This window comes from Lithobates pipiens, unplaced genomic scaffold (assembly GCF_037356315.1).
Source record: "Lithobates pipiens isolate NorthernLeopardFrog02 unplaced genomic scaffold, aLitPip1_a1.2 Scaffold_1, whole genome shotgun sequence".
Classification (NCBI taxonomy): domain Eukaryota; kingdom Metazoa; phylum Chordata; class Amphibia; order Anura; family Ranidae; genus Lithobates; species Lithobates pipiens.
The window spans coordinates 180,492,666-180,507,427 of record NW_027507685.1 but is presented as its reverse complement, the minus strand read 5'-3'; the positions used below and the strand labels follow the sequence as shown (position 1 = coordinate 180,507,427).

At 43.1% G+C, this 14,762-nt stretch overlaps 1 protein-coding gene across 1 annotated transcript in view; it reads left to right on the top strand.

Annotated features, from left to right (window-relative positions):
* SRPK3 (SRSF protein kinase 3) overlaps positions 1 to 14,762 on the top strand; it is a 188,301-nt gene that overhangs the window by 84,648 nt on the left and 88,891 nt on the right. Inside the window, exons 5-9 of the mRNA XM_077478981.1 lie at positions 2,827 to 2,914; positions 3,035 to 3,122; positions 3,253 to 3,359; positions 11,991 to 12,156; positions 12,449 to 12,480. Of these exons, the coding sequence (XP_077335107.1) occupies positions 2,827 to 2,914; positions 3,035 to 3,122; positions 3,253 to 3,359; positions 11,991 to 12,156; positions 12,449 to 12,480 (481 nt within the window). The remainder of the gene's footprint in view (positions 1 to 2,826; positions 2,915 to 3,034; positions 3,123 to 3,252; positions 3,360 to 11,990; positions 12,157 to 12,448; positions 12,481 to 14,762) is intronic.

Sequence of the window (14,762 nt, the reverse complement as noted above, 5' to 3'; positions counted from 1 at the left end):
GCAGGAGGGAACTGGGCACACAGTGGGGCACATAGTAGGGCATGGGGCACACAATAGGACACTGTTGCCTTTTTTGATGTTTTTACTTCCTATCTATGTTTTTAGATGGATAAAAACATAGATTGTAAATTTAAAAAAACATGAAATGCATACATATTGTAGTAGCAATTTGGGCCTTATAATTTAAAGTCCCATTAAAGTGGCAACATCATGTGAGACATGGGCCTCGGCAGATCTAATACTGATTTAATCAGAGTCGAGCTTCCATGTGTAGTGAGTATCCAATAATTCACCAGTTCTTCAAGTATGCAATTAAGCCCACCTTGTTTACTCTGTAAAAATTGTATTGGCATGTGCATATAAATTCCTGTCTATTTCCTAAAGAGACAGTTATGAGTAAGCACCATTAGTTACGGTGTGAAACATGTCAGATGTTGCTTTAATCTTTTGCTGTGTGGTTTTTAACCAATAAAGAAATCGTTATTGGAGTGCGCCCATCCGCATTGAATTATTTTCTATATACAGTAGGACACATCATGGGGCACAAAGTAGGGCATATCACGGGGCACACAGTAGGTCATGGGACACATCACAGGACACACAACAGGGCATGGGGCAAGGCAACTGGGCATGGTGCACCGAGCAGGGTATGGGGCAGACATCAAGGCATGGGGGCACACATCAGAGCATGGGGGCACAGAGCAGGGCATGGAGCAGGTATCAAGGCATGGGGACACAGAGAAAAGCATGGGGCACATATCAGAGCATGGGGTCAAAGAGTGAGGCATGGGGGCAGACAGTGGGGCATGGGGGCAAACAGCAGGGCAGGGCATGGGACAGATATCAGGGCATGGGGCACAGAGCAGGGTATGGGCAGACTATAGGGCATGGGGGCACAGAGCAGGACGCTGGGCACATAGAGGAACACAGGCCAGCATACAGACTGCTGCACTTTCCTTCCTAGATGCAAAGTAGCACGGGAAGGGGCTGTAAACAGACCTCTCATGATGCGCTTCTTCCTGCCAGCCCCTCCTCTCTTCTCGTCAGTCCGAGGTGATCACAAATACAAGCACCTGGGGTGGATCGGAAGGAAGGAGGTGTCGGTGGGGATGAGCGCATCACAAGAGGTCTGTTTACACTGCAGTCTCTTAGCAGAGAGCAGAGATTCGGGACCCGATCTACCCGTCAGCTAGCTGTGATTGATGGGTAGATTGGAAGCTGTCATGGGTCCTCCTACTGACAAACGGGCCCTCAGACAGTGCCTGATGGTCAGTTCACCCCTGCTCCTGAACCCTGCACTCTGTACGTAGTGTACCCATAAACCCTGCACTCGGTACATAGTGCATCCCTGAACTCTGCACATAATGCACTCCTGATCCCTGTACTCTGTACCTAGAGCACCCCCGAACTCTGCACTCTGTACGTAACGTATTCCTGAACCCTGCACTCTGTAGATAGTGCACCCTAATCCCTGCACTCTGAACATAGCACACCCCCGTACTCTGCATTCTATACGTAACACAGTCTTGAACTCTGCACTCTGTATCTAGCACACCCCTGAACTCTGCACAGGGCAACTCTGTCACTGCACTTTGTATATAGTGCACCCCTTGTCCTGCACTCTGTATATAATGCACTCCTGAACTCTGTAGGTAGCACACTACTGAACTCTGTATGTAGTGCACGCCAAATACAGTCGGCCCTTTGAGGGCAACCATACTACTGATGTGGCCCACAATGAAATTGAGTTTGACACCCCGATTTAATAACACTTAAGGCTTATATTGCTGTTATCCTGCACTGCTGGTTGTCTTCATCAATATGAGCCAATCCACCCCAAACTTGCTCATCCATGTCTTTATGGACCTTTCTTTGTGCACTGGTCCAAATCATTTGGTGGAGAGGGGATTATGGTGTGGGGTTGTTTATCAGGGGTTGGACTTGGCCCCTTACTTCCAGTAAAGGGAACTACCAAGACAAACCAAGACATTTTGGACAATTTCATGCTCCCAGCTTTGTGGGAACAGTTTGGAGATGGCCCCTTCCTGTTCCAACATGACTGCACACCAGTGCACAAAGCAAGGTCCATAAAGACATGAATGGGTGAGTTTGGGGTGGAGGAACTTGAGTGACCTGCACAGAATCCTCACCTTAACCCGACAGAACACCTTTGGGATGAATTAGAGCGGAGACTGCAAGCCAGGCCTTCCGATCCACCATCAGTGTCTGGCCCCACAAATGCGCTTTTGGAAGAATGGTTAAACATTCCCATAGACACACTCCTAAACCTTGTGGACAGCTTTCCCAGAAGAGTTTAAAAAGTTATAAAACTCTATGGGCCAATCCAATATAACTCTACGTGTTAATACTGGGATGTCATTAGGGTTCACCTGTGTTCCAATACTTTTGACAATATAATGTATATGAAATCTTTCATATTTTTCATTTGATTTCTAACTTCTTACTTTTGCTAATAGGTGTCCCTCGTTCCCATGTCAAAAAGTTGGGAGGTATAGTTACCACTGTTTATAACAACATTTCTTTAGCAAAGCTGTGGAAACCAATTTCTTTGCCCATATAAAGCAGTTTTGCATTGAAATCAGGCAAGCATCTAAATATCAATATCCTCAGAGCTACCTGATGGTGCTGTTAAAACAGCAGATACGCAGGGTTTAAAGCTGAGAAACTAATAGGTAAATTAGATTTTTTTTTTTGTCTAAAAGTTAATCCTTTAATGTGCTAACTATTCAATAAGAAGCACTTTAAGGCATATTTGAGTTAACATTTGACTTCATATATGTTTTTTTGGGTTTTTTTTCATTGCAGGAGGAAGCGTTTTGGAGCACTTAAAGTTGTGAAAAGTGCAGTGCATTACACAGAAACAGCCATAGATGAGATAAAGCTGCTAAAATGTGTAAGTACCAATAATATACTTCAATATTTACTAGACGGTAAGGGATATAATTTTCAACTCTTTTACATTTCCAACTCTTTACTTTTGATACAACAGTAAGTGATGCTTATTTTTTTTTAGGTTAGGGACAGTGACCCAAGTGACCCTAAAAGAGAGATGATCGTACAACTCATTGATGACTTCAAGATATCCGGTGTAAATGGTGTTCGTATCTTTTCCAGAATGAAATAAAAAATGTATAATATAAAAGGTTATCCAGCTGCTGAGGCTTGGGGTTGGGGTTTTTATAATAAATGCGGGTATAGGGATTTTTGTTTGTTTTTCCTTAACCCCTCTAGATGTCTGCATGGTATTGGAGGTTCTTGGACATCAGCTGCTTAAGTGGATCATTAAATCCAATTATGAAGGTCTTCCACTGCCATGTGTTAAGTCTATACTGCGACAGGTAAGATATATATATGTATATATATCATTAACATACTATCATCAAGTTGTTGGCACAGTTGTATCCCATAGTTATTGCAGAGGACAAATGCAGAAAGTCAAAAAACATTTTAGTTTCTCCCTTACTATCTTGTTGAAAATCAGATGTAATTAGGGTTGCCACCTCATCCCCTTAAAAATGAACACATATTAATTACACAGGTTCTGTCGCTGATTAAACGCTTGCTCCCCGTCATATGACGGCCAGGTGGCGCGGCTCTCGTTCTGGGCGGGCATCATATAAAGTCCATTCATTTAAACAGGGAATGGGCACATCCCTGTTTCTTCGGTGGCGGCAGTCCACGTAATCGTCAGTCATGAAGTCACGGCCGATCACAGATGGAACCGCCCCACATTGCATGGCGCATGTTCCCGGGAACACTGCTCTTCACCAATGCTGGTAAACAGCCATTGGCCGGCGGCTGTTTACCACGTGATCGACTGTGATCCTTTCACAGCCGATCACTAAATGTAAACATAGCGCGGTAACGAGATGTTACGGGGTTTTCTTCCTCACACACCAATCGTGTGTGAGAAGGAGAATGCGGTAACATCTCATTACCTCTTACAGTGTACACAAATCACACTGATTGCCCCCTGTCACAGTCCATATGAGTACCTGAATACCTGCTACTGCCCTTCAGAGTACCCAAATACCTGTCACCAGCCCATAAGAGTACCCGAGTACCTGTCACCAGCCCATAAGAGTACCCGAGTACCTGTCACAAGCCCATCAGAGTTCCCGAGTACCTGACACCAGCCCATCAGAGTACCCGAGTACCTATCACCAGCCCATCAGAGTACATGAGTACCTGTCTGCAGCTCATCAAGTTACCCAAGTACCTGTCTCCAGCCCATCAGAGTACCTATCTGCAGCCCATCAGAGTACCCGAGTACCTATTTTCAGCCCATGCCTCATAGAATATATGTTGGGGTGTTTGCTATCCGAAATGGGGTCATTTTGTGGGTAATTTCATTGTCCTGGCGCTCAAGAACCTTTAAAAGTGTGATAGGTTGGAATGAAATGAGATGTGTAATTTATACTCCTAGAACACCTGAAGGTACTACTTCAATGTTGGGCCTCTGGATGTGGCCAGGCTGTGTAAAAGTCTCACGCATGTGGTATTGCCACACTCGGGAAGAGTAGCAGAATGTATTTTGGGGTGTAATTTGTTGTATGCTTATAGGATATATATGAAGCTGCGCCAGCAATCAATAATTAATATAATCATTAATAAAAATAATTTAAAAAAAAGTCATTAGCAGCAAAAATGAACACAACTAAGTCCACAATGATTGATTGATCATCCAATGACACCTCAGTGACTCCACACATATACAGAAAGTGCCCGACCACTGAGATATAAATCTGCTTACCAGATGGCAAAGCATAAGCAGCGTTTGGCTATAACCCAGCCGCAGCCTTTAGCTTGCACCGAAGACGGTTTAAACCATACAGGAACAGAGCACCATGACAGGGAAAAAGCCACTTTGCTGTTTCACAGGATCGTGCCGTGTTCAGATGGTATTGCCATAGGCTCAAAGGAAAGAGAGACTGCCCATAGTGTAATAACGTTCCTATGTTTAACCGCTTAAGGACCGCCTCCTGCACATTTATGTCGGCAGAATGGCACGGCTGGGCACAAGCACGTACCGGTCAATCATTGCGGACTTAATTGTGTTCATTTTTGCTGCTCCCCCCCACCCCAAAGCACCTTGTCCCCTTGTTGCGGCCCCCCCCCCCCACACCAAAGCACCTTGTCCCCTTGTTGATGAGGACAAGGGCCTCTTCCCGACAACCCTGGCCGTTGGTTGTCGGGGTTTGCGGGCGGGGGGCTTATCGGAATCCAGGAGCCCCCTTTAATAAGGGGGCCCCGGATACATGCCCCCCACCTTATGTGAATGAGTATGGGGTACAATGTACCCCTACCTATTCACCTGTGAAAAATATTTAAATAAAACACAACACACAAGGGTTAAAAATAGTTTATTGCACAGCTCTGGGGGTCTTCTTCCGTCTTGGGGGGTCTTCTCGCCAGACTCCTCCGCTATCTTCTGCTCTTTTGCTATCTCTTTTACTAACGGAGGAGCCCGGCTTTCTTCTTCGCCACCATCCGGGGTCTTCTTCCGACTTCGGGGGTCTTGTCCCCCTCTTCGGTTCTTCTTGCCGGGCCTCCGCACCTTCTTCTAGCTCTTTTACAAGGGGTGGCCCGGTCTTCTGTCGCCGCTGTCTTCGCCGCCTTCTGTTCTTCTCTTCTTGAGCTGTTGACTCGTAGCTGTCTCTGGCCACAATGACAGGGACGCGGCGACTTATATAAGGACATCGCTGGGTGATGTCCCCGCCCATTATGATGTCACAGTCCCAGCATCCTCTGCTATCTAGAGTCGTGCTCAAAATGAACGGACTTTTCTCCGTGCGGAAAAAGTCTGTTCATTTCAAAAGTACGGCGGACTAGCACACACACGACCGTATTGTCAAATTTTGGTGCAAAACTACTTTCTAAGTCCGCCGGACTTTTGGCTAAAAAAAGTCCGCCGGAGCACACACATGGGCGGATTGTCTTTTCCACTGGATTGTTTGATCGTGTGTACGTAGCATAAGAGGGAAAAAGACGGACTCTAATCGTGAAATACCGTTAAAAAAAAAAAAAAGCCTTTAATGCTTAAAAAAGAACAAGCGGAATAAAAATAAAAATTTAAAATAACATCTGCATATATATGTTTACATAGTACATGAATAAATGATCCCTTAGATCTCCATTATTATACACTCTTTTACAAGTACAATGCCAACTGATATTATCACTATATATATATATATATATATATATATATATATATATATATATATATATATATATATATATATACTCACCGGCCACTTTATTAGGTACACCTGTTCAATTCCTTGTTAACACAAATTGCTAATCAGCCAATCACATGGCAGCAACCCAATGCATTCAGGCATCTTGACTTGGTGAAGACGACTTGCTGACGTTCAAACAGAGAAGCATCAGGATGGGGAATAAAGAGGATTTAAGTGACTTTGAACGTGGCATGGTTGTTGGTGCAGGGTGACCTAATCTGAGTATTTCAAAAATTGCTAATCTACTGGGATTTTCACGCACAACCATCTCTAGGGTTTCTTTAACCACTTAACAACCGGCCCATAGCCGAATGACGGCTACAGGGCGGTTGTTTAACTCTGGGAGGCCGTCATATGACGTCCTCCCAGAATTCCGCTCTCGCGTGCCCCCTGGGGCACGCACTCGAGAGCATCCGTGACTGCCGGGTCCACAGGACCCGGCGCATCACGGATCACGGTAAACGGCCGCTCATCGCGACCATTTACCACGTGATCACTCCATCAAATGATGGAGTGATCACTTGTAAACAAACCGGCATCATGTTATGACGCCGGTTCCTCCCTCCCCTCTCTGCACCGATCGGTACATCGGAGGGGGAAGAGATCGGTGTCAGCAGCGATGTGGGCTGCATCTGCAGTGCCCACATCGCTGCTCACCGAAATTTAACCCCTCAATTCCCTGCCAATACTCTGCAATACACCCCAATACTCTACAGTACCAGCAAATACTCTGCAATACCCCCCAATACTCTGCAATACCCGCAAATACTCTGCAATACCCACAAATACTCTGAAATACCCGCAAATACTCTGCAATACCCACAAATACTCTGCAACACCAGCCAATACTCTGCGACACCCGCAAATACTCTGCAACACCCGCAAATACTCTGCAACACCAGCCAATACTCTGAAACACCAGCCAATACTCTGCAACACCAGCCAATACTCTGCAACACCCGCCAATACACTGCAACACCCGCCAATACTCTGCAATACCCTGCAATACTCTGCAGTACCCGCCAATACTCTGCAATACCCTGCCATAAATTGCCATACCCGGAGATACCCAGCCATACTCGGAGATACCCAGCCATACTCAGAGATACCCTTCAATACCCAGCCATAGTCGGTGATACCCAGCCATAGACACCCCCCCCCTCCCGCCGCCCTCCGGTGCTTCTACCGACTCGCCAATACGATCAAAGCCAGAATCTTTTTTTATTTTTTATTTCAGGCTTCCCAGCTTAGAGGTGAGATGCGGGGTCTTATTGACCCCATATCTCACTGTAAAGAGGACCTGTCATGCCATATTCCTATTACAAGGGATGTTTACATTCCTTGTAATAGGAATAAAAGTGATCAAAAAATTTATTTTTGGGGAAAAAAATGTCAAACTAAAATAAATAAAGTAAAATGAACAATAAAAAATAAATAAATTTTTAAAGCGCCCCTGTCCCCATGTGCTCGCATGCAGAAGCGAACGCATACGTAAGTCCCGCCCACATATGAAAACGGTGTTCAAACCACACATGTGAGGTATCGCTGTGAACGTTAGAGCGAGAGAAATAATTCTAGCCCTAGACCTCCTCTGTAACTCAAAACATAAAACCAGTAAAAAAAATTAAAAGCGTCGCCTATGGGGATTTTTAAGTAGCGACGTTTGGTGCCATTCCACGAGCGTATGCAATTTTGAAGAGTGACATGTTAGGTATCTATTTACTCAGCACGACTTCATCTTTCACATTATGCAAAAATTGGGCTAATTTTACTGTGTTTTTTTTTTAAGCACAAAACTTTTTTTTCCAAAAAAAGCATTCTAAAAATTGGTGCGCAAATACCGTGCTAGATAAAAAGTTGCAATGACCACCATTGTATTCTCCAGGGTGTTTGCTAAAAAAACATATATAATGTTTTGGGGTTCTATGTAATTTTCTAGCAAATAAATGATGATTTTTACATGTAGGAGAGAAATGTCAGAATTGTCCTGGGTGCTCCAGAACGCCTGATGGTGCTCCCTGCATGTTGGGCCTCTGTATGTGACCACACTGTGTAAAAGTCTCACACATGTGGTATCGCCGTACTCGGGAGTAATAGCAGAATGTGTTTTGGGGTGTAATTTGTGGTATGCATATGCTGTGTGTGAGAAATAAACTGATAATATGACAATTTTGTGAAAAAAAAAAAAGTTAAAAAAATCTTGATTTTGCAAAGAATTGTGGGAAAAAATTACAACTTCAAAAAACTCATCATGCCTCTTACTAAATACCTCGGAATGTATTCTTTCCAAAAAGGGGTCATTTGGGGGGTATTTGTACTTTTCTAGCATGTTAGGGTCTCAAGAATTGAAATAGGCCGTCAGTACTTCAGGTGTGATCAATTTTCAGATATTGGCACCATAGCTTGAGGACTCTATAACTTTCACAAAGACCAAATAATATCCACCAATTTGTACTTATTTTTACCAAAGATATGTAGTAGTATAAATTTTGGCCAAAATTTATGAAGAAAAAATTACTAATCTGCTAAATTTTATAACAGAAACGAAGAAAAATTCATTTTTTTACAGAATTTTCGGTCTTTTTTCATTTATAGCACAAAAATAAAAAACCGAGCGGTGATTAAATACCACCAAAAGAAAGCTCCATTTGTGTGAAAAAAGGACAAAAAATTCATATAGTTCCAGTGTTGCATGACTGAGTAATTGTCATTCAAAATGTGAGAGCACCGAAAGCTGAAAATTGGTCTGGTTATTAAGGGTGTTTAAGTGCCCAGTGGTCAAGTGGTTAAACTAGTTACGTATCACCACAGAATAGTGCTGTGGATACGATACAAGATAAAACATGCCCACCCGATAGTTGAAATCACTAGAGAGAACAATTTTATTGAAAAGGATGGACTTTGTAGGCATAACACACCAGTTTTTAAAGAATTTAACAAAATTTATTTACAAAGTAAAAAATACCAAATGCAAAAAACATACAGAGATTTGCATAAAACACTCAGAGCATAGAGATTACACTGTCAAGGTAGTCTGCTTAGATCATGTATTGATTGAAAACTCAAATAGTTACACTTAGATCTGACAAATGATAATTTGACATAAAAAGTATCATAGATTTGATTGCCTCTGCAATTTTTTTTTTTTGCGATATAAATGGAAAAAGACCGAACATTTTGAAAAAAAATGATATTTTCTACTTTTTGTTATAAAAAAAATCCAATAAACTCAATTTTAGTCATATATTTAGGCCAAAATGTATTCAGCCACATGTCTTTGGTAAAAAAAAATGTCAATAAGCGTATATTTATTGGTTTGCACAAAAGTTATAGTGTCTACAAACTAGGGTACATTTTCTGGAATTTACACAGCTTTTAGTTTGACTGCCTATCTCATTTCTTGAGGTGCAGGGCAGTACAACCCCCCCCCCCATGAGCCCATTTTGGAAAGTAGACACCCCAAGAAAATTGCTGAGAAGGCATGTTGAGCCCATTAAATATTTAATTATTTTGTCCCAAGTGATTGAATGGTGATTATTTTGCAGCTTTCATTTGTTTTTGAAAATGAAAAAAACATTTTCTTTTTCTTTTTTCAATTTTCAAAACTTTGTGAAAAAAGTGAGGTCTGCAAAATACTCACCATACCTCTCAGCAAATAGCTTGAGTGTCTACTTTCCAAAATGGGGTAATTTGGGGTGGTTTTGTGCCATCTGGGCATTCCATGGCCTCCGAAACCATGATAGGCAGTGAAGAGTGAAATCAAAAATTTACACCCTTAGAAAGCCTGAAGGCGGTGCTTGGTTTTTGGGGTCCTGTACGTGGCTAGGCTCCCAAAAAAGTCTCGCACATGTACTTAGGAGAAGGAGAAGCAACAGAATATATTTTGGGGTGTAATTTCACATATGTCCATGGCATGTTTGAGCAATATAACATTTAGTGACAAATTTGTGCCAAAAAAAAAAAATTGTCTTTTTCCCGCAACTAGCGTCACAATATAAAATATTCCATGAACTTGACATGCCTCTCAGCAAATAGCTTGGGGTGTCTACTTTCCAAAATTGGGTAATTTGGGGGGGGGGGGGGGGGGGGTTTGAACTGTTCTGGAATTTTATGCACAACATTTAGAAGCTTATGTCACACATCACCCACTCTTCTAACCACTTGAAGACAAAAGCCCTTTCTGACACTTTTTGTTTACATGAAAAAATATTTATTCATTTTTTTGCAAGAAAATGAATTTGAACCCCCAAACATTAAATATTTTTTTAAAGCAAAGGCCCTACAGATTAAAATGGTGGGTGTTTCATTTTTTTTTTTTATCACACAGTATTTGCACAGCGATTTTTTTAATGCATTTTTTGGGGAAAAACACACATTTTTAAAATTTGAATGCACTAAAGCACACTATAGTAGTTTTTTTCTTTCTTTATTGTTTTTTTTTTTTCCTTTTTAAACTGTTCCTTTCAATTTTTTTTTCTATTATTTTTTATCATTTTTATTGTTATCTCAGGGAATGTAAATATCCCCTATGATAGCAATAAGTAGTGACAGGTACTCTTTTTTTGAAAAAATTGGGGTCTATTAGACCCTAGATTTCTCCTCTGCCCTCAAAGCATCTGACCACACCAAGATCGGTGTGATAAAATGCTTTCCCAGTGGAGCTGTTTACATCCGGCAAAATCTAAGTCATGAAATGCTTGTAGCTTCCGGTTTCTCAGGCCATAGAGATTATTGGAGCCATTCTGGTCTCTGATCAGCTCTATGGTCAGCTGTCCAAATCACTGGCTGCATTCTCAGGTTCCCTGTTGGAGCAGGAGAGCCAGAGAAAAACATGGAAGATGGTGGTGGGGGACATTCCCTCCCACTGCTTGTAAAAGCAGTCTAGAGGCTAATTAGCTGCTAGGATTGCTTTTACATGAAAGCCGACCACTGGCTGAAAATAATGATAACAAGATGATACTTAATGCTGCAGGCATCATTCTGGTATGAAGATTGATTGGTGGGTATGCCCACCATTAGAATGCCTAACTAGCGTCACCTGTGACACTAATACAGCGATCAGAAAAAGATCGATTAGTGACACTAGTGATGGGGGTGATCACAGGGTTAAACCTTTATTGGTGGGGGGGGTAGGGGGTACCCTAGACCTAAAGGGGCCTACCACTAACTGCCCTTCCACTTATAACAGTCACAAATGACGCCAATGCAGTATTCCGTAAAAAACAAACTGCTATTGGAGTCACTGTGACAGGGGATGCAGGGGGTGATTGGGGGGTAAAAAGTGTGCCTGCGTGTTCTACTGTTAGTGTAGTGTTGGTCCAAACTTACTTGATGTCTTCTCTCCTCGGGGGCCGGAACGAAAAGGCTCCACGAGGAGAGATTACATAACTTCCGCTGCTTCTGTTTACACTACAGAAGCAGGGGAAGTTTCCCAGGGGAGCGAACGCGAGGGGGTGGCCATGAATCAGTGGCCTCCCCCTCAGCACGTTCCTGGATCAATGCAGACCGCCTCGGGCACCGGGGGGGGGGACGCGATGCGCCCCCATGCCCATGGGAGGCAAGTAACTTACCCATATGTTACTTTGCCTGCCTGTGTCATTCTGCCGACGTATATGAATACTCCTCAGCAACACCATATAAATTGTACCTCGTTTTTGTTTTTTTTCTTTGAAGATTGTATATTTTGCCAATTAAATTTGCTAATTATAATATTTTCTGGATACTCAGGTACTGCAGGGCTTGGATTACCTACACACCAAATGTAAAATTATCCATACAGATATTAAGCCCGAGAATATATTAATGTGTGTGGGGGAGGGGTACATCAGACGACTGGCAGCAGAGGCTACTATGTGGCAGCAGTCTGGCGAACCTCCACCTTCTGGATCTGCTGGTGAGTAGTAAATCCTGTTCTATAGTATTTCTTTACTTACATCACATAACTTACTACACTTCTGTGTACTTCCTAGTTCATTAACATCACAACTAGTGCCAACACATCTCTCCTTAATCAGCTTCTGCTGCACTCACACCAACTGCACGCCAAACACTTTTATCCACTTATCAGTAACTGGACATTACTGGATTGCATCTCTTGAATACTATCAGCTGAAAGCATATTTCTTGATGTTTTCTTAAATACCGCTTTTCTCTGCTCTTCTGTTTCTTTTGCTGGGTTTTATCAGTCAGCTCTGCACCTCCTTCTCTCCAGAACATGGTAAGTTAACAGGTTGAGCATCCTCAAAGGCTCACCATGTTTGACACAGACTGTACTACCTTTTTATGGAAACGTAGTTGTCCTATGAAAGCTGAGCTACCAAACACCACTAGAGGGGGAAATAAACCCATCAATTTAATGGTTTCCCAAAATACTTGCAGTCCATTCAAGTCATGCCATGAAAGTTAATGGTTACAGTTGCTTGTGCTTTCAACTTAATTGTCAAGCCATCAAATGGCTAATGTCCCAATTGATCACATATGCAGCATGATGGCAACTGCAGATCACACAGAGGCTAAGATGACAGCTTCCCTGGCTGCAAAGGATGGAAGTGTTTAGTTCTGCTTTAAAACTGGGAAGTTACATTGTTTAAACTTTAAAGGGTAGTTAACCTTTACAAAAAACCTGCCTATGCAGGTAAGGAATGTTTGTAGATGAAAACAAACTGTGCAGCTCTGACTAAAGGTGAACATACACCTTCCTATAGGTGTAGACCTTATGAAGCCTGATTGGAATACTCCCAGGACATTACTAAGTACTCCCAGGACGTTGCTAAGTGAGGCCTAGTCATCACTGCTCACCTTCACCATCACAGGAGTGAGCTCTTTCTCTCCCCTGATGCAGTAGTTCTGAGCTCAGCATTTGAGAGCTCACTCCTGCGATGGTGGAGGTGAGCAGTGATGACTAGGCCTCACTTAGCATCTTCCTGGGAATATATAGCATGGTTCTGTGACTATTCCAGTTAGGCATCATGAGGTATGTGTAGCGGCCAGAACCCGTTGCAGGGCGGCCTTGACTTAATGGGCTTACCGGTTACCTTCTCTCGGCCTGCTCTTTCACTTCTAGGGGTTCCCGGGGTTGAAACCCAATGAATTTTACACTGAAACTGATAAAGTCCTTTCAAAAAGGTTTTATTTTGCAGTAGAACTTTCAATCAGCACAGTCTCTTAGGGAACAGAGGGCATGGGTGAAGGCACCTTGAACTGCAGGTCTAGCAAAGTCTCTATTTCCACCCAGAGAGTAGCCACTCGCAGCTGGATACTTCAAGGCTGAACAGATCTCTAGCCAGAGATCATGGCAGTCAGCACGTTGACTCAAACTTGAACAAATAAATAAGGGCAAAGAGGAACCTTTTTCCTCCGTACCTGGAACGTTTCCCCGTCTGCTTTCTGGTAATAGAAAAGTGTGAATTTGTCATTGTCCTTCTCAACTCAGTAACCAGGAACTTCTCAGGATGCCACTTGCCGGCCCTCCTCTGAAGAGTTCTCCCCCGATCACTTCCACAAGTTGCGGTGCCCCTCCAAGCCGAGAGCACACCCGGACACCTTGAATCCTCCCTCAGTTACTGCGCCTCGGACCAGCAGGTTCCGAGACTCGTGAACAGACGGATCCCTACCCCAGACCAGGCAGGTCTATCAGGGTCCACTGATAGGTACATGCTGCGGGGTGTCGAACACCCCGTGACCGGGACCCCTCACGGGGCTACCCCGGTCCTGGAACCTGACCAGACCACACGGGTCTCTCGAACAGCTACGGAACCCCAAACACATGACCCACACCCATTTTAGTACCCCTTCCCAGACTCCTCAGCAGGCCCTGCCACTCCCACTGATTGGCTCCGAGAAGGCCAATACCCAAACACCCAACCAGACTTAGTTCCAGTCTGTCATGTGCACCTCACAGTTCACTTGACCAGGCAGAACTTCCAAACACAGCCTGGCCACACTGGTGTTAAGACCTATCTACACAATTAACCCTCAGAACCTTTACTGTTCTGAGGCCAAAAACGAAATTTACAGGCGTGTGACATTTGATCCCAAATGTCATCTGCTACATATATAAATGGCCTGCACCTATAGCAATGGCTTTATTCAACTTTAGTCAAAGTTGCACCATTTGTTTTTATCTACAGGTGCCCCTTATCTGCATAGGCAGTTTTGTGATAAAGGTGAACTATCCCTTTAAAAAAACTGTATATTTTTCTGTTTCAATATTTTTATTGAAAAATGTTCAAGAATAGGGTCCATAGGGAGCATATCAAAACATTAAGAACGGGCATAAAAGAGGAATCAAATATTATACCACCAGTTATTTCAGACTGGAAGGGATGCCATATAAATTAGAAATTCAACATAAAAAAAGGTTCTCATAGAACAAACAGGAATCCCACTCAGAAAGCCTCAGACTAGGGGGAACATTAGAATCCATACTTCACCAACAAAAAACTGTATATTTGTAATGCTTACATGCATTTTAGGAGAAATATTACCCGTAAACCAATG